This window comes from Taeniopygia guttata, chromosome 17 (assembly GCF_048771995.1).
Source record: "Taeniopygia guttata chromosome 17, bTaeGut7.mat, whole genome shotgun sequence".
NCBI classification, from domain to species: Eukaryota; Metazoa; Chordata; class Aves; order Passeriformes; family Estrildidae; genus Taeniopygia; species Taeniopygia guttata.
This window is the reverse complement of record NC_133042.1, coordinates 7,688,893-7,708,066: the sequence shown is the minus strand read 5'-3', so window position 1 is coordinate 7,708,066 and position 19,174 is coordinate 7,688,893. Positions and strand designations below refer to the sequence as shown.

General features: G+C 48.5%; 1 protein-coding gene across 6 annotated transcripts; it reads right to left on the bottom strand.

The window, feature by feature from the left end:
• Nucleotides 1-127: 127 nt before the first annotated feature.
• Nucleotides 128-18,863, bottom strand: ADAMTS13 (ADAM metallopeptidase with thrombospondin type 1 motif 13). Of its 6 annotated transcripts, none has more exons than XM_030286348.4 (29): nucleotides 18,736-18,863; nucleotides 18,384-18,450; nucleotides 17,316-17,599; nucleotides 17,030-17,171; nucleotides 16,539-16,678; nucleotides 15,856-15,939; nucleotides 15,654-15,778; nucleotides 15,266-15,412; nucleotides 14,781-14,915; nucleotides 14,126-14,276; nucleotides 13,416-13,520; nucleotides 12,836-12,987; nucleotides 12,672-12,735; nucleotides 12,034-12,160; nucleotides 11,545-11,693; nucleotides 10,087-10,207; nucleotides 9,410-9,490; nucleotides 8,990-9,171; nucleotides 8,474-8,609; nucleotides 6,755-6,884; nucleotides 5,936-6,125; nucleotides 5,580-5,697; nucleotides 5,145-5,274; nucleotides 4,131-4,335; nucleotides 3,363-3,654; nucleotides 2,759-2,905; nucleotides 2,117-2,293; nucleotides 1,613-1,785; nucleotides 128-1,353 (listed from the first exon to the last, which is right to left on the bottom strand). In XM_030286348.4, the coding sequence occupies exons 1-29, from the start codon at nucleotides 18,799-18,801 to the stop codon at nucleotides 1,195-1,197; spliced, it is 4,179 nt and encodes a 1,392-aa protein (XP_030142208.4). In that variant the 5' UTR covers nucleotides 18,802-18,863; the 3' UTR covers nucleotides 128-1,194. The 6 variants fall into 6 exon arrangements, with proteins under 6 accessions (XP_030142208.4, XP_030142211.4, XP_030142209.4 ...); XM_030286351.4 differs by having other exon boundaries at nucleotides 5,580-5,694; XM_030286349.4 differs by having other exon boundaries at nucleotides 16,539-16,675.
• Between the last annotated feature and the right edge of the window lie 311 nt (nucleotides 18,864-19,174).

Genomic DNA, 19,174 nt, shown 5'->3' with positions numbered 1-19,174 from the left:
AACGTAAATCTGGAGGCTGGCAAGCAAAAAACTCCAGGTTTAACCAGCAAAAAAACAGCTATTAATTAAGAAGAGTATTTGTGGTTGTGGAAGGATGTCAGAGAATCCAACTGAGAGAAAGCAGGAGCAGGGTTAAAGCTGCCCAGGCAGAACCATTTATTGCATCCAGCATGAAGAGCAAGAGCAGATGTGTCCAGCCAGACTCCAGGTGCAGAAAAGACCCTTTAAGCAGTATATTGTGATTTTGAGGAGGATGACAGATTTGGACCAAAGCACAGCCCAATGTTCAAGATGCTAAAAAAAAGAAATAACCTAAAAAATACATTTAAATGAAGCTTGTGTGAATATTTACCACTGCTCTAAAATCCCTCTTCCTGCCACAGCTTGTCCATCAGCCTCAGCCATAGTTCTTGTCAAATGAAGATACAGATTGATAGCACAGCTGCTGTTCTTATCCGAGTCAAACCTGGCATCAAACCTGGCATTAATTCTTTCATTTTCTCACAGAAAAGAAGTGGTGGTATCACTATCAGATATCCAACAGCAGAACCACAGAAAGGGTGGCTGGGGAGAGACCTCAGGATGTCATCATTTAGTCCTCCCACATAAAGCCAGCTGTCACCAAGGCTTGCCCAGCAGTACCTCAGTTCAGCCAACTTCTGAAAACATTCAAGCTTTGAGTGACCTGTCCTAGGGTAGCACTAATGTGCCCACCCCACACATCTCCTTGTGCTGGCATTTTATCCTCATACACATCTCTGCCTTCATTACTCCATTCCAGAACTTCACTGTGCCTCAGTTTTGAGGGGTATTTACACTGAAAGAGAGTGAATTTAATGGCTAAAACATTATTTGTGGTGTACAGAGATTTATACTGGAACACCAAGAAATCAAATGACTCTCCTAAAAGGCCCCACCACAGCACAGAAGCAGGACCCTGACACACTCCAGTGCCCAAGTCACCTCCTGCAGACATGTAAGTGCATTAATGCAGACCAAATCAGACAGAAAGGAAGATTTGCTAAATATTTGGGGATTACATGTCTTTTGTATGATCTTTATCAAGACTGAGATCCCAAAGGAGTCAGCAGACATCGTTCTTACTCAGCAGATGAAGAAGCAGTTGCAAGAAGATTAAATGTGTGCTGTGAGCAGGCAGCGGTGAGCAACTGGGCCTTTCTCAGGGCAGTGCTTTTATTTGGGCTCAATAGCATGATATTCAGCCCAGAAATGAGTTCTGTGATCCTTAACATTTTCATGGAATTCAATTTCAGCTTGGCTTCCTGTTGACTGCCAAAGGAATTGCTGCTTCCCACGGAACACCACAGTCTTCATGGTGCTGACATCTCGGACCTGCAGGAAGAAAAAGCAAACCATTTCATCTCAGCAGGCTAGACATGAAATAAGTGCCTAAAAAACACTGGAGACTTGCAGATTGGTCACTCAGGGAAAAGCTGTGCTACAAAGGTTAGAAGAAATACAGCAGATATCAGAAATTCGCGTTTCCATCAGAGATGGGCCCTGATTTGTCACTGAACTATGGGTGGAAATCTCTAATGGAGATGGGTTTGCTCCCATCCAAATCATCCCACTGGGGTTGCTGTCTCCTCACCAGGATGTAGTTGAAGTCAGTCTGGTTGCCCTCAGGGCCCAGGTCAGTGTTGAGGGCGCGGATGGAGATGCGCTGCCGCGGAGCCACCGTGATGAAAGTGCGGCACACCCCCTCCTGCCTCTCCACAGGAGCCACTATTTCACCCTGGGGGCCAAACAGCTGCTGGTCACAGTCTGACAGGGCAGAGGGAGGAGAGAAAATGGCTTAGAGAAGTATCCAGCACCTCCAAGAAAGAAATCATTTAAATTAAGCACAGGCAGAACAGTTTCTTTAGGGATTTTCACCTGGGGACCTTCAAGCATCAGCAAACACCTGTAGGGGGTTTGCTTTAAAACAAAGGGGGAGTCCACAATTAATACTGATTCCAACACTCCTCAAGAAGGGCATTTTTAGTTGCTAAAAATGAAGCAAGGTTTCCATAGATTTCCATAGGCAACCACCATTCATGGAACTCTGTGAGCCTTTGTGAGAGCCTTTGCAAGAGCAAAGCTTTCAGTCCAGTACCTTGGTAATATTTTTTGGTTGCAGTTCTGCTGTTGTACTGCAGAATGACCCCGTTTCCTGGCAGCACAACACGCTGTTTCACAATCAGTGTGTTGGTTCTGGAATTTATCAGGGACAGAGGGAGCTTCCTGCAGCCTGTCCGCCACATCATTCGCCCAGAAAACAGCAGGACCTCACCTGGAACGGATGAGCACAGGGCCTAGAAACACTTTTATTTTAAGTAAAAGCCAAAGTCTCTCTTAGACAGGTCTGGAATCAAGTAATTTCTGCATCTTGTTTCTATCTTATCAATATCTGTCATGAGAACAGGCCTGTTAACTAATCTAACTGCTGATTCCAGCTAGAGGGTACATTAGTTTTATAACAGACCAAAACAATCAGCTTCTTTAACCCCATAAGCTCCTTTCATCTCATATCTACCAACAAAACACGTTGGAAACCACTGTGTGAGGGGAGGACAAGCAGCATCTTCATTTTGTTCCATCTGGCAACAACTTGGTGGAACAGGAAAACTCAGAAAAGTGGTTTCAGAGATTACAGAGGCGCTGAGGCAGCCAGAGTTCTCAGGGTATCAGAAAAGATGCAGCTTGAGAAGCAGCTTTGCCAAAGGGCCGGGCTGGAGCCCAGAGCTCCAGGCAGTACCTGCACTGCAGTTGAGGGAGCTCTCCAGGATGGTCACCGAGATCTCCTCCCTCAGGGGACGCCCGATGGCCACCGTGCAGTCCCTGCTCTCCACGCCTGTCATGTTGATGATGCCAGTGGCATTGAGAAACAGGTTTCCACAGACACCTGGAGAGCAGAGACAGGTGAGAAACACACCCAGAAGGAACTAGAGGAAAATGATTCCCTTTGGGCACAATGAACAGATAAGGTTCATATTCTGGGTAAAGCACAGGAAGAGTCATAGAATCCCAGAACATCCTGAGTTGGAAGGGACCCACAAGGGTCATGGAGTCCAGCTCCTGGCCATGCACAGGACTACCCCAGCAATCACACCACGTGCCTGAGAGTGTTGTCTAAACACTCCCTGAAGCCTTGAGCTGCTGTCCCACAGGCTCCCAAGTCAGAAGAGTTTTGGGAAGCACGGGGAAGCGAGTCTTTGTTCCTAGCTCAGGTAACATGGACGTGCTGGAACAGCAGGTTTTCCCTCCCAGCCAGATGTATTCCCTCCCTATCCCTGTCTGGCAGCAGGATCCCCACCGCCCAGCTGCACACAAGAAGCTCCTTTTGACTGTGCCCTCCTCACCTCCACTGGGCTCTGTCTGCTCCCAGGGCCCAGCAGACAGAGGGACATCCAGATCCTTGTGTCTGTGCTCTGGGGCAGCTGTGGGCAGGTGTGTGGCTGGTGGCACTGGCTGCAGCTCTGCCCCAGGGGACTGGGTCCCCTCCTGCTCAGGACAGGGCCCTGCGGAGCAGCCACGCACCACGATGGCCTTGGGGAAGCGCCGGCAGAAAAGGGGGTTCACGGGCTTGTGGGTCAGAGAGCTGAGGCAGAAATCCTGCCTGGTCTGAATGCCATTCCCACAGGTTGTTGAACACTGCAGAAGAACAAACCCACAGGCTTTTATCCCTGCATTCCAGGTGGTATTTGGAAATAAATTAATTGATAAGCTCATGCATGATCTGGGGGGGTTCACTGATGCTCTTCTACCATTTACCCTGTCAGTGCTCTTGTTCCATCAGCTATAAGATACCCCACCTTCCAGGGGACCTTCCAAACTATATATTTAAATTGCAGAACCACTTCCTAAAAAAATCCCAAAATATCAGCATTCCAGGAGAAAACATGCCAAAACCATTTCTAAGCTGCAGCCAAAACTTGAGCTGAGGAAGGTGGGAAGCAAACCTACGGCTGCTAAACACAGGGCAGGGGAAAGGATGGAAAACACCCCTGGAAACAGTTTAGCATTTCTGTGGGAAGCCAACAGACAAGGCAGAAGTGGTTATTTCTCCCCTGCAGCCTCCAGGGAAGGGAAGAGGTGGAAAACTTCTGCATCTGAGGGGGAGCAGGTACCTCTGACCACTCGCTGAAGCTCCACTCGTAAGAGCACGTGCGGATGACACAGGGGACACTGGTGAGGGGCTTCTCTGCCACAGGACACAAATGTTCTTCCTGCAAGACCTCCTGGCCATGCAGGGTCTGCACACAGGTGACCAGCTGCACTGCTAAGCCCAGCCCACAGCTGGAGGAGCAGGGCCCAGCTGGGGTTACCTTCCACCTGGCAGGGCAGGGAGGATGAAAAGTGAGTTAGTGATGAATCCCCACCCTGTCTCTCACTGCAGAAAAGCCACTGCAGTTCCCTCACCCTTCCTCCTTCTTCATCCTCTGCCTCACATGGTCTATGGTATTTGGAATGCAGGCTGGAGCAGCTTAGGGGTTGGATACAGAGGGCATTCCCATTTTGCCAGGAGCCCACAGATTTCAAATCCACACTGACCCTTACTCTGCCCTCCCCAGAGTGACACACACAGGCTTAACTGAAGAAACAATCTTATCTCCCTCCAAAACACACACACCACTGAACTCTCAGATCAGGATCAGACCCCTGGGAGTGGCGTCCTGTAAGAAAAGTTGCTGTAGCTTTCCAGTGCCACAGCAAAGAGGGCAGGGCAAGCTCACCACAATTCCTAAGGAAAGTGCAATGCATTTCCTTCAGTCTTCAGAGCAGCTGCTCCAGATTCTGAGAGTATTTAATTCTTGCTACTTTCCTTGATGCTCTGTGGAAACTGTACAGCTGGCAAACGTGTCACCACCTTTTGCAGCTATAGATTTGTTCCTGCTTTCCCAGAGTAACAAGGGATTGAGAGATCTTCAGTTTTTTCTCTGGACTCAGACTCTGAGGACTACCCTGATTGCTGTCTGAGGTCTACCAGTTTACTGAGTGTGGAGCAGTGCTATGGTTTTTGCAACTGGCTGTGCTTCCAAAGAAGGGAAGAGGAGCCTGACCCTTCCTTTAGCATGTCCCTGCAGACAGAGAGAGAAAGGAAAGACCCCTCACTGTCTCATTGTCTCTGGTAACTGCTTTACCTTGGTGGGCAGGGGTTGAGATCACAGACTTCCACCCTGCTCTCTGGCTTTGGCACTGGCTGACAGTTTTCCTCCTGGGTTTCTTCTTTGGTGTCAAAAGCCACACAAACATAGTGCAGCTGAGTCTTACCTAGGAAGGGAAGCAATCTGACTGTGTGGTTTGGAGGCAAGGGTTGAAAATAGGTCAGAAATGTCACATCTGTGTGTACAAAACAAACAAGCTCTGCCCAAGCCATGGCACTCCTACTGCACTCATCCCCTCAGCTCTGAAGCACAGCCAGACCACCCTCTAAATTATTCTGCTCCAAAAGAACTGTGATTACAGCTACTTTAGAACTGTAGAGGGGGAAGGACCAGCTGGGCCCCGAGGTTCCCAGGCACTGAACTCACACCTACAGCCAAGCAACATTTCCCTGCAGCACAGAAAGGCCTCACCTCTGCCACAGGAGACAGAACACTCCCCAGCTACAGGGCTCCAGACATACACAGTCTGATTTTCCAGCTGGACATGCCCAAGTGACTCCAGAGGCTGAAGTGAGTGTGCATCTTCCTCCTCAGAACAGAGCAAAAAACAGCTGCCCTCAACAAACCACCACGATGAAGTGAGGAATCCAGCAGCATAATTAAAGAGGGATGGAGCTGACTAAAGTGATGGGATGAACTTTTAACTGGGCAGAGCAGTGGTGTAAAGCACCCTCCCGGCTCCAGGAGTGAGCTGGTGGTTCTTAACTGGTGGACAAAAGTGTAAAGCTCCCAGTGAGGTTCCTGAAAAGCCAAGCCAGCAAACTCACTTTGTCCCAGCCCAAAGGGCAGACATTGACCACACATGGCACAAGGGAGAGGGGTTTTTCTTCTGCTGGGCATAGGCTGTCATCCACCACAGTCTCCAGGCCATCGTGGAACTGCACACAGGTCAGGTTCTGCTGGGCAACTCCAGTCCCACAGACAGCAGAGCATTCATCTCTCTGAGACATCTTCCACCTAAATGGGAGGCAGCTGCATCACCCCATTTCCCATCTGGATCAGGGAGGTTTTTTACTCAGGCCACTGGTTACAGAAATGGGTCATGCAGAGTATTCAGCTCCTCTGCTTCAAAAGCCTTGTCTGGATGTGACTGAGGGGACAATTTAAGTCCTTTCACTGACAGCTTTCAAGAACTTAAAGCACCTAAGCTAAGGGGCTGTAGTTCTCAGTGCAATCACTTTTTATTGAACACTAAAAGGTCTCTGAGGGCAATGTCTGGGCAGGCTTGGCTCTTGGTCCTCCTTCCCAAATAATCAACACACGGATCAACCCTCTTTGTTGGCACCATCTTGGAAAGGATGTGAGAGGCATCTTCTTCTGGATATACCCTTAAATATCTTCATTTAGAAGATTACTGTAAAACACTCAAGGACTATTTCCCATTCCTTCAGCTGACATCTCAATTATCTCACAGGACCAGGAAAGACAGAACACAGTTTGGGATCTGCTACCCCATTATAATTATGAGGAAACTACTTCCTACTTATATTTTTTTTTTTTTTGACCTTGCACAAGACAAATGCAGAGAGCCTGGGTTAAGTGGCAGAGCAAAGCAGGAATTGAGCTGAGCTCCCAGGAGCACCAACCTGTAGAGGCACGGCCCCATGGCACAGGGCTTGTGCTCTGGGAGGGGCTGGGGCAGCTCCAGACACCACTGATCCTCTGTTACTTCATTCTTGGTCTGATCAAAGCACACGTGAGCCACTGGCTGCACCCCTGGGACACAAAAGGAAAAGGAATTGAAGTTATAACCCAAAGTGAACAGCTCCCCTCTGTTATGGAAGGAAGATGCAGTGATTTTGCTTTACTTATCACCTGGGTAAGAAAATGGGTTGTGTGGGAGTTCAGACTTCCTGTAAACACACAAACCCTTTCTTTGCTATAACCTCCCTCAAGAGTTTTAAAGTGATTTTCCAAGGTGAGCACGCTAGCAGAGGAGAAGTTTAATTGATAACCCACTGCCAAAATGGGAAGGTTGCTCTAAACTGTTTGAAAGAACAAAGATACCAATCATAATTTGGAACAAATTACTTCTAATGATCTGACTGATGAGGGACAGCAAAATAAACTCTAGGAGGTTTTAAATGCCATTGTGTAGAAGTGACCAGGTAATATCATCACACAGCCCTTGTGCTCAAACAGCACCAATCTCCTCAAAAGCATTATCAACAGCCAAAACCAGAGGTACTGGGAGAGAAACTGGAGACTTCCAGTGCCTGCAGCAGGCAAGGAATGAAATATTCATAAGCTACAGCTATAAAGAATAGTTTTAACAATAATGAACACAAAAAGCAAAGCAGATGAAAAGTCAAACTCAAAGAAATTACAAGCAAAGCTAAAAGGAGTCTCCTTTCAGTGAATGGGCTACAAGGAGAGCCAGGCATTCCTGAATCCCAAGCAGCAAGACCCTGAGCACCAGATGTCCAGAATCCATCAGCAGCCTTATCTTTGCTCTACCCTCCTTGTTTTCAAATAATGACTATTGCTGAGGAGGGCCTGTGCATCACTTTCAGCTCTCAAGGTGCAATTTCAGCCCAGATTCCCAACTTTCTGTTATTTTAAGTCCCGAGTTTCTCACTCTTTTTCCTGTTTGTGGCTGCCTTAGCTGGAGGCTCTGGAGCATTTTGAGCTCTTTACTTCAGGCTGAACTGATTCAGCAATCAGTTCACCTGGGGGATTTGCTGGAGAAAAGCTCTCCAGGCATAACTAGTTGTGTAGATTGACTTACATAAATATTCATTATTGCATTTTCTAAATCCTCGTCACAGAAGCCTTGAGAGGCCTGACAATGTCATCTGAATTATCTGGCAAACAAGATGTCAGGCCATCTATCAGAGTGAGCTGTTACAATCTGCATTATGATTCCTTTAGGGAGACAGAACGGATTAGCCATGGCACAGGAATAGAATTCAAAGAAGGAAGTTTCATAATTAGCTCTGAGGCTTTAGTTAGACACCAGATACCCTTTTGGTCTCAGACTTCTGATATTTAGCCAACTTCAAATTACAGTCTTCAGTAACTTTGAAAAATCTGAGAAAATTATTTCGTCTTAAAACCAAGAATTCAGTTAAAACCTATTTAAAAATCCTCTTCATGATCAAACATTTTCAGTATCATTTTGATGATTCAGTTCATTTGCTGATTAGTTAATTTAATTCTAAGTTAAGTTAAATTAAAAGCTCCACCACTTTTTCCTTTGGTTCAGTTGAATACTTGCAATCATTTCCAGCAATCTGCTTTGAAATTCAGTTCAGACCAAAGGAGAAGTCTCCATAAAATGTAAAGACTGAGTCCTGCTGCCTCACCTTCCCCACAGGTCACTGAACAGGGGCCCTGCTGAGGAATCCACAGATAGGTCAGGCTCTCCCTGGGGACAAAGTAGCTGAAGGTGATGTCTGGGTTGGTGGCATTGCCATATTCTTTTGTGTATCTCCTGTAGACCTGGGGAAGGAAAAACTGTGGTCAGTGTAGAAGAAAACTTTGATTTATTTCTCAGGATGGAGGAAGGAGAAGCCAGTCTCCCTTCTTTCCATCCAATCCTGAGCCTCACTGCAATGCCTCAGTCCCACCAGATGCAGTCAGAGCAGCCACCCTGTGAATTTTGGGCACTGAAAGTGACTAAGCCAAGCAGAAGGTTTAACTCAGCATGGTTTTGTCCACCCAATCACTCCCAGCCATCCCCAAGAAAAGGAATACCATCACTCTTCAGTGAACACCATCTCCCCTAGCCTTGGAATCCACCACACCTGGATTCTGAGCAAAGCCACCCAAACCAGGCCACTTCTGACTGGCCTCCTTCCAACTCTGCTGCTTCAATTCACCTGTATTTCAACTTCTTCCTGTGTTGGCCCATCCACATGGATTTCCTCCAGGCTTGGCAGGTTGTCCTGGGTGAGAAACACTTGGTATTTGATCTGGTTGTCCTCCAGAACTGACGGGTAGGTGACATTCAGTGAGATTTTTCCTTTTCCAGCCACCACATACTCTCCTTTAACCTTCACAGCTGGAGAAGCCAGAGGAGCAGTGAGGTTAAGAGACATGATGTGGTCACCAGGATCCCCTGGTGCATGGGAGGAACCAGTTTGATCCAAGTTTGGCGTCCCATGAAGCGTGGCTCCTACAGTTTCCCACTGGAGAGCCTCCCACAAGCAAAATGAAGCACCAAAAATTCCATTTCTTTGTTTACACAGACTCCTTTTGGCCCTGCCTGTATCCCCTCCTCTCCTTTTCATCCCACTCACCCAGGTGTGTGAAGAGAGGCCTCCTGTTGGTGACATGGACTGAGGTGGTGTTGTAGGGCAGAGACAGAAATGTCACATACTCTGGAAGGGTGGAAAGGAGAAAGATCACTGAAACTCTGTGGGAAAGGATGAAGATTGCAGCTCAGCTCCTAAATCCACCCTGACCCTGCTCTTTGCTTTGAACACAGTGATGGTAACACAGCAAACACAACTGAGCTGCATTCTGTGTCCTGTTCTCACATTTCTCTGGTTCTTTTCAGGCTCTCTGCTAATATTTCTACATGAGACTGCAAGAGCCAGGCCAGTTCCCAAATTTAACATCTCAGGAAGCATGGACAACACCCCCCTGAAGGACATTGTGGGATTGGTGAGTTGCCCTGTGCAGGGCCAGGAGTTGGACCCAATGATCCTTGTGGATCCCTTGGGATATTTATGATTCTGTGAACTGATATCACCCAACAATTTATGGGACTTCCCAAGTAGTTACATTTCTGACCCACATCCTGAGAATTATGACCAAAAAAAAGACATTTTGTCTACTTCCTTCAGCACTGACCACCCAAAATCCATCTCCATACCCTTCATAAAATAAAACCAAGCAGAAGGGAGAAGTAATAAACAGCAGATTTGGAACACTGACTGAACACAAACAGAGCCTGAGGGGGAGGACTACACACCTTTAGCTTTCCCTTCTGTGTAGGATCCACTCACTTCAGTGCAGGTGGAGTTCTCACCCCCACAGACCTTGCAGGCATCCATGGCCTTCCTGGAGCCCATCTGGCCATCACACCCGAATGCCTGAGCAGAGGGGAGAGTCTGTCAGCCCGGCCTGCTCTGAGAAAACAAGTGAGCAAAAGCAACATTCCTGAGCTCCTGCAACTGCCCTTTCCATTTGGAATCTGGATTTAGGAGGACAACAAAGGAAAAGGTGTGTTTGTACCTAGAGCTGCCACTGGACAGCAGTGTGCAAAGCCAGGGACTGGGAGATTTTAGCTGAGAGCACAGCTCTCAGTAACTGTGACATTTTCTTTCCCATAAGAAGCAGCCCAAAAAATCTCTCCTGTGACCTAAACCCAAAGCTCTGTGTTCTCTTCTATGAACACTTCCTGGAGGGAGGGAGGAAGGGAGGAAAAAACAAAAGCCCAAGAGAACACTAAACATGAATGGCAGGTTCTAAAGGAATCTTTAGCTCCCCAGGCTCCAAAGCCAAACCTAGCTCACATCACTTCAGTCCCATGGAACTCAAAAGAGAGATTCTATCCCCATTCCCACGAACAAGACTAATTTACACAAAGCTGCAGGAGGATCTCAGCAGGCTTAACAGCAAAACATGTGCAACTGCTGAATTTATGGTGCAGCCACTGATCCCAGGCTTTGGAAGCTGCCATAACATGCATATTTATCACTGCTGCCAATAAAAGAGCCAAAATCAGAACAGGTTGTGCCTCCACCCTCTGCTGTTCACAGGGGGAAACACTTCACAAAACATGGTGAGCACGAAGATAATGAGAAAAACATAAAATTTACAAAGAGTATTCTGGGAATGTAAAGAAACAACAGAAAACATCCAGGCGGGTCAGCACTGAGCAGTTCCTAAAATGCAGACAGAGCGGGGGAGTTGTATCCAAGGTCATCAGGAAAGAATGCCTTCCTCAGGTCCAATCCAGGAAAAAACTCCACAAGTTAGACTTCAGTTTTGATCAGCAATGCTCCAAAAATCAATCTGACAACTTGTGATGCCCAGGTTTTGCTCCTTATCTTGCCACTGACTCAGTGATTCAATTCATGGAACTTCCCTCCAAGGCAGCGTTTTATGGGGCTAATTACAGCAGGCAAGCTGAGCAGCTAATGATGTCTCTTCCACCAACACATAAACCAATTGCTTCTTGGATTAGGGATGATAGCCCTGTGTGTTTACTGCATAATTAGCAGAATGTCTTATCTAGAGGGCATTGGATGCACAGACAGAACAGTAGATTTTTGGAGTCCATCCAACACACTGAGAACAAAACTCTCCTCTGAGAAGAGCTCATTCTGCTGTTTGGGACACTGTGGTTTTTCCTAGCATGATTTCCCCTGACTCCTGTGGTGCAGATCACCTGCCAGGGGCTCACCTGGACTCCCCAGTCACTTACCCTGCACCTGCCCATGACACACAGATGGAGATCCCTGTGGTGCTCCGTGTCATCCTGCTCACACCTGGTTCCATCCAGGAAACTGTCCCCACGGCTCACCATGAACTCCTTGCCCACAGCCCTGCACATGTGCTTGCAGAGCAGGTCCCCTGGAGCAGGAAGGCACAAGGAAGGAGTTACTCTTTCAGGAAGGCACATGGCTGCTCATCAGGCAACGGGAAAAAACCCAGAGAGGTGTGGACTCCCATCCCTGGAAGTGTCCAAGGCCAGGCTGGACAGGGCTTGGAGCAACCTGGGATAGTGGAAGATGTCCCTGCCACGGTGGGATGAGTTTTAAGGTCCCTTCCAACCCAAACCATTCTGAGATTCTATGATGTCTCAGAAAGCACCCAGGTTTCATGTGAAAACTAAACCACTCAGTGAAACAGCCTTTTCATTCCAAAGTACAGAGGCCCATGAGCACAAACTGAAGTTCCAGACATTCCTTACCTTTGGCAAAGCCAACAGCAGAGGTCCAGGTATAAAAGGATGGTGTTTCTACATCAAGGTACAGTGGCTTTAAATTTGTTGCTGCACATTGTTCAGCCATGAAGTCCTGCTGGGTCATCAGACAGGCCTGGATCCCAGAGAGATAATTGTGTAAGGAAAGAAGTGACTGAGCACTGACATTCAACCCTCAAGCTAAAGGCAAAATGCAGTGGCTGGTGATTAAAACACCCAAACAACTGCAAAGAAAGAAAACCACTTTAAAGGAAGGCTGCAGGATATGCAGAGAATTGTGCTTGGAAGCTGATATCTTTGCAATTTATACAAAATAAATAGATAAGGAAAACAGGAACAATATAAGAAAGCCCATCTGAAGAAAACCATCATTGTGAGTCTCTATTTTCTCAGCATCTGTCCTGCTATGGGGCATAGAGAAAATGCTTCATTACATGTGAACAAGGCTATTAAAGAATCCTGCTGCCTTCCATGGCACAAATACCTCTCCTGCTGTCAGACAGATGGAGCCTGTACACCAGATCTTTACCAGAGCAGTCAGCTGTGGGAAGGACAGTCACAAAACACCCAGCCCTCAAAGGGTTCAACAGTGAGACAGAAGTTCAGATGCTGCTGAGCTCCATTACCTGTGTATTGCACATCTCTGCTTGCATGCTGGCACCGTGGCACTCCTGCCCCCCAAAAGCAGGCCTGGAAATGACAGAATTCCTCAGCAGAGGCAGGTTTGTCCCAGGCAAAGAGGAAGAGTCAGCCCCGAGGCCCTGAGCACAGGCAGGTCCCCACAGCTCACCTGGGGTTGTTGCAGAAGCGCTGCCTCAGCACCACCCCCCCGCCACAGCTGCGGGAGCAGGGGGAGAGGGGGCTCCAGGCAGACCAGTGCCCATGGACCACAGCCATGGGGTTCAGTTCCTCCAGAGAGCTGCACTGACCCTTGGAGCACCACTAGGATCAAGAACACACACAACTGGCAGCACTGAACACAGCAGGGCTGGGATCTATAAGGTTGGCACAAGTCCCCGTCTTTGGCAGGCCAGTAACAGAGTCCCAGGGTGAATGAGGCACCTTCTGACAAGAGGCTGAAGAGTCCCCTTCCTAATTAGGGTCTAACATGAGGCTGGGGTCAAAGCAAAGAGCAGGCAGGACATTTCCAGTAGGAGAGCTCAGGTATCAGGCTGTAGAACTGCAAAGCAACTCCAGAGATAAAGACAAGATGGAAAGAGCAAGATCAGGACAAAATGGTACCAGTTCAGGACTGGTTTTAGCTCCCTGGCCAAGGGGCAGTGAGTGCCAGCTACCTTCCAGACACTGACAGAGCTTTTCTGTCTGAGCCCCACAGCCCCCACACCCACTCCTGGTGGGAGCCTCCTTACCTTGTTGATCCCACACTCAGTTCCATCCAGGAGGGGAACCAGAAGCCGAGTACAGCTGGATTTGTCTGCTGGCTGTACGTGGCATGAGAGAACTTTACAGATGTCCTGGTGTGACAAGAAAATCAGGGAGTTCAGGGAGTCAGGCTCAACAACACAGTCCCAAAAGTCTAAACAGGGCACGTCCCAGGTTTTCTCCCAGACACCCAAAAATGCAAGTTCCTTCACTTTTCCTGCTATTGGGCAAAAGCTGTGGGCAAGTCAAAAGATCATCACTGTAGTGATCACCAGCTGTAATGCTGGAAGATGATCAGCTGAAGCAATTAAAGTTTCACCCACCTTAGTATTTCCTCATTAACAAAACATGTCCAGATGGCAGCTATTAAACACGCTGTGCTTCCCAGACAAAGGGATTTCAGCCATGGCAGGGAGGCTGGAGGAATCCAGGGAAAAAGAATTCCCCAAAGCAAGACCCTGAGTGGGTGCACCCTGCACTGGCAGCTGTGCACAACAGCACCCAACTGTGCAAACCTTACAGGAGGTTTATGTGGAGGAAGGAGGCGATGAAGAGAAGGGAAACATTTTGAAAGCTTTGCCAAGAAAAGCACCTTCAATCCTTTCAGAATAAAAATGCTGCCAGCCAGCTCTCCCGAATTTTGGCTCCTGAACATTTCCCTGCTGCCTTTAGCAAGACAGACAAACTTTCTACCTACAACATTGGTGTCAGCAAAGGTGCAAGCTGTGGCCACACTCCCAAAGGCAATTTTACACTGCTCATCTGCTCCATAGTACAAGCCAGGCTTCCACCCCGGGATGCTGCCGTCCATGTCCGGCAGGTCATTCAAGCAGCTTGTTTGGCCTGTACTGATAGAAACATGAGGAATAACTTTCCCAGCTGTGGGTAGTGAGGACAAGGACATGTTTGCAGACTTGTGCTGAGTTTCACTCTGGGAGTTGGCTGCTGCTTTCCCAGACAACATATGCTTGCTGTGGGCTGGGATGGATTTAGTTGCAGCAGCTGCCTGGAGATGTTCACAGTTCCCTGCTGCTGGAGTTCTATCCCATTCCTGTCCTGCACACAGCCAGCACAGCCTGCAGTGCCTGGATGCTCTGATGTTGTAAATAAAATGTGCAGGCTGAGCCAGTGTCTGAGAAATCCAACCCAGCCCAGGCATGTCAGGCACCAACCAAAGCCACTTCCAGCAACGTGAAGCAAAAACTGGGTTTAACCTCAGCAACAAGTGCTAAGAAATAAACAAACCCCAAGATTTTACTGTTCCTCATTTTTCAATAAACTTTTTTCTTCACTGAGTTTTTCTCTCCTAAGCCCCCAGCATAGGAAACTGAAGAACTCAACCATTCCCTTACCTGACAAGGGCCAGGAACTGCTCCCGGCTGCACGGAGACCAGGTGAGGTCGATGCTGTTGTGGTTTCCTGCTGAGCCCATGATGTAACCACTGCTGCTGCACACATTCCCCTCTCCATCGTGGGCAATGCCAAGGCTGTAACAGAAGCAGCACAGAGCCCTAAGGAGAAGAAACCCAAAGGCTGGATTCCCTCAGAGCCTCCCTTCTCTAAGCAAGGACTGAGCTCCCTCTGCAGCCCTTCCTTCTACTGTTGTCACAAAGGGTTTCTCTCCTCTTTGCAGCTTCCAATTGTCACAGGACATGCAGGAATGCAAGAAACGCAAGGGACTCTTTCCAAAATAATCTGTGATGGTGACCCAAAGGGTTAGAATAATCCACGGGGAATTCCCTTTTATGTCAAGATGTCCTTTTGCTTCTTTCTTAAACTGGAGGGTGTTTTACCCTGAATAAAACCTACTGGGCTGCTCTGGCAGTCTCCTACTGACCTGTGCCCAATCTCATGGGCTATGGTGACTCCAAGGTCAAAGCCAGTGTCCTGGGTAATGACACAGCTCCAGAAGGAGGAGCAGACTCCCCCTAACTGAGTCACTCCACGAAGTTCCTTGTTCCCATCAGGCAACTCCAGGTCAAACCTAAAGTAAGGGAGACATAAAGAGGAAAGAGCAAAGAACCCTCACAGCTAAAAAAGTCACACATTCAGCTGAATTTATCTGAGCTTTGCCAGTTATCCAACATTACTTTTGACATGAGTGCCCACTGCTCCAATTTTATGAGGATTTCACGTTAAAAAAACAAACGTCCTCAGACAAGCAGAACTGAATAAAACAGCCTAATCCTATTTCCCAGTCCCTCCCAGGGCAGGGAGCTCAGCACCTGGTGATGTAGAGGACAATGTCAGCATGCTGGGGGTCAGAGTCGTTCTGGGGGTTCACCTTCTTGCTCCACTCACAGACACTGATGAGGGAGGAGGTGATGTTGGTGGTGATGTTCACCTCTGCCTGCAGGGAAGGTACACGTTGGCACATTCCAAACAGCTTGGAGCTTGGGCAAGCCTCCAACACAGCCCTCCCCTTACCTCTGGCTCTCTCAAAACCAGCATTTGCATGAGGTGAACTCTGAAATGAGCCCCCAGTGAGGCATCTCTGAGCAGCTCTGCTCCCTGAGAAGAGACAGAAAGGATTCAATAAACAATGAGCCTTAGGGACTCCCAAGCCCTGTTCCCAAAAACGAGGCTGCACTCATTACAGAGGTAACTACAACACTGACATATGCACTACAAATGTTAAAAAATCTGCCAAGAGGTGAGAAGTGTTTAGATTTGTCAGATACTCTGAAGCAGAGAGAACAATCTGCATGGAAAGCTTCACAGGGTAGAGTGAATGCTAAAGACTTTTCTGCTGTACACACAGAGAAAAATTCTTAATAAACAGCAAAAAAGAGACATAAAAATTCTGCAACAGAAATAAAACAGTGAAATGTGAAGCATAAGATGGATTCAGTGGATTTAGCTCAATCCCACTGAAAGCAACAGGGTGAGAAAACTCTTTACCTGAGTTGCAACATTAGTAATGAAATTAAGAGCTACATTTTCTCTGTATGTTTTAAATCCTCTAAGATCTTCTTTTACTATTATACAAGGGAATTTGGGGGATTTCATGCCCAGGGAAGCACAGAGGAATGCCCTGCACATGAGCTCTGTACCAGGGACAGGTGACCCCAACCACCCTGAGGTGCTGCCTGGGGCACAGAGCCACTCACAATGTTCAGGTTGGCCAGGATGTAACGCTCCGTGTCCTCTCTGTGGTACAAGTAAACATCTGGCCCTGCCACCACCATCAGCTCCAGATGTTTGACAGCTGCCTCAGCCCTCTTGTGCAGGCGAGGAGGAGCCCACCCTGCTGGACAGCACAGAGGGACACCAGGAGGTTCAAATGCACCATGAAAGGTCCTACAGATCCACTCCCTCTCCCCACAGGCTGCAATAACTCAGCTGCAAGTCCACTTCTGCAGGGGCTTGCTCAGCTTTCCCACTTCTGGTGGTGTTTTTCACCTGCCAGCAGCTTTAGCAACACAACTGTGCTATCAAAATAACAACCAGCCTCATCAGACACGCCAGGCACACCCCGGCGAGGTGAGAAACCTTTCCAAGTCTTCTGGTGATTTTGTAAACAGATTTTTCCTCTGAGCTCATGGAAGCAATGCTCCAGGAGACAGCTTTTCCAGCAGGGCTCCCTCTCCATGGCTGTTACCTCTGGCTGGCTTTGCCTCTCTTGCAGCACTTTTGAAGAGGATGTGAGGGCTGGAGAAGCCGAGGTCCTTCAGCAGAGCCACATCTTTGCTCCTGACTGGCCTGATGTGAACCTTCTCCTCACCCACAGTGACCACTCCTTGCTGAAGCAGATAAAATTGCACCTCTGTGTTATTCCAAAGATATTTGCTACCCATGGGGATGGCAAAGATTTATTCAGTGGATGGTTCACACACGTTTGGTGCATGAAGCTGCCAACCCCAGAGGCTGCTCCTGCTCATACTCACCAGCTGCCCTTCACAGAAAGTGACTCTGCTCCTGGCCCCAGGAGGCTGCAGGGCTTTTCCACCCGCAAAGCAGCTCCTGGGGAATCTCTTCAGTAAAATAAAGGAAGAGTTCACCACCTGGCTGCTCACAAAGGAGGAGGAAAGGAGGCCGTGGTCCTCTAGGAATTCAAAGGCATAGAGCTGCCCCCAGGCCTGGATGGAGCAATGCTGGACCCGACAGGGCCTCAGCCCAAAATGTTCTTCTTTACAAGGGCAAGCTGGCTCAGCCACCACAAACTCGGGTACTGAAAGAAATGAAATACGACCAGAACAAGGGGAGCAGTTATGAGAAAGGATGATACACAAATCCCCAGTGTAAGGTTTATTTCCCCAGGAAAAATACCCTAAAAATGACAGCTGTGGCCTCTTGGGCTCATGGTGGCCACAGCCATTCACAGAATTTCTGTGCTTTTGTGTATTCTAAAGTGAGGATAATCTGACTGGGAACACACACAGAAACTGGCACTGAATTGATTGCAGCTTTTGCTCTCTCAATAAGGAGAACAGTTCATCTAAAAAAGGGCTGAGTTTTTTTCCTGCACCATTTAACTATTACTGAGTGGGAATTATCACAATGCAAAGACACTGGGAAGAGCACTAGGTGAACTCACAAGGAGACAACACCCTTCCTTTAGGGATTTGAGACTTCAAAACATCTTTATTCTGAACTATCATCAATCAATCCAGACCCAGAATTCAAATATCTTTGTGCATTTATTTAAAAAAAAAATTAACAAGTATTTAAAGTTATCCTTAGTCTAAAGCTTTTGCCAGAAGAAAAACACCCATACAGCAGAAATGTGCAAAGAGGTTGAACACATCTCCTTAAAGAGATTGGAAACTCTGAGACATCTCTCCATCCACTCACACTGAACCCAAGTTGTCTCACTTGCACTGGGACTCAGAAACACCAAATGCTGGTCATTTCAGGGGCTGTTAATCGGTTGTTAATTAGCACTGCCAACCACACAGGGTTACAAATCACCGGCCAGATGTGCTCTAAACCGGGGGACACTGAGCCCTGCATACCATCAGGCACTGAGCTGGTTCCAAAGTAAGACAGAACATCTTCCCCATCCAAAGCGCTGAGGAATTTCTGCAAGAAGAAGAAAAAGAAGATTAAAAACAAATGGCCATGAGTCTATCCTTACGCTGGAGCTGACCTGGAAGGAACAACAGCAAACAGCTCAGCACTCCCAGAGCCAAACCCTCATGGCTTTACTCCACGAGGGAGCAGCTTCATCTTCGTGATTAGCGAGCTCGGACGCAGTTTGGCTTAGAAGCGGGTCGTCTCTTCTTATTTTTATTTTTAAATTTTTTTTTTTTTTTTAAGGTTTTCTCGGGCGCGTTTCTGTGAGGGCCGCGCGGAGGCCGGACTCACCTGAGGGAGCCAGCACAGCCCCAGCGGCAGCACGGCGAGCGCCCGCAGCGCCCAGCCGACCCTCATGCCGGACCAGCCGAGCTCTCCCGGCCCAGCACCAACACTTTTCGGCCCGAGGCATCACGTGGAGCGGAAGGGAAGAGCAAAACCAGCCTTTGAGCGAGCAAACAGCGACTGAGCAAACAGCGACCGAGCGAACGCGCCCCGAGCCGGCCCGCGGGGGACGCGCTGGCGGCGGCAGCGCGCCCGCCCTTGCGCAATGCTTCTCCAGCTTGTGCGCCAGCCCCGAGGGGCGGCTCGGGGGCCGTGTGGCCCTGGGGACACACCCGTGTGGGGTGCCGGTCACCCCGCGACCCCCCAGCCCCGGAACGCTGGGACCGCCCCGCTCCGCCCCGGAACCCAAGCACGGGCCGGAGTTTCCCGGCGGGGCGGTGCGGCG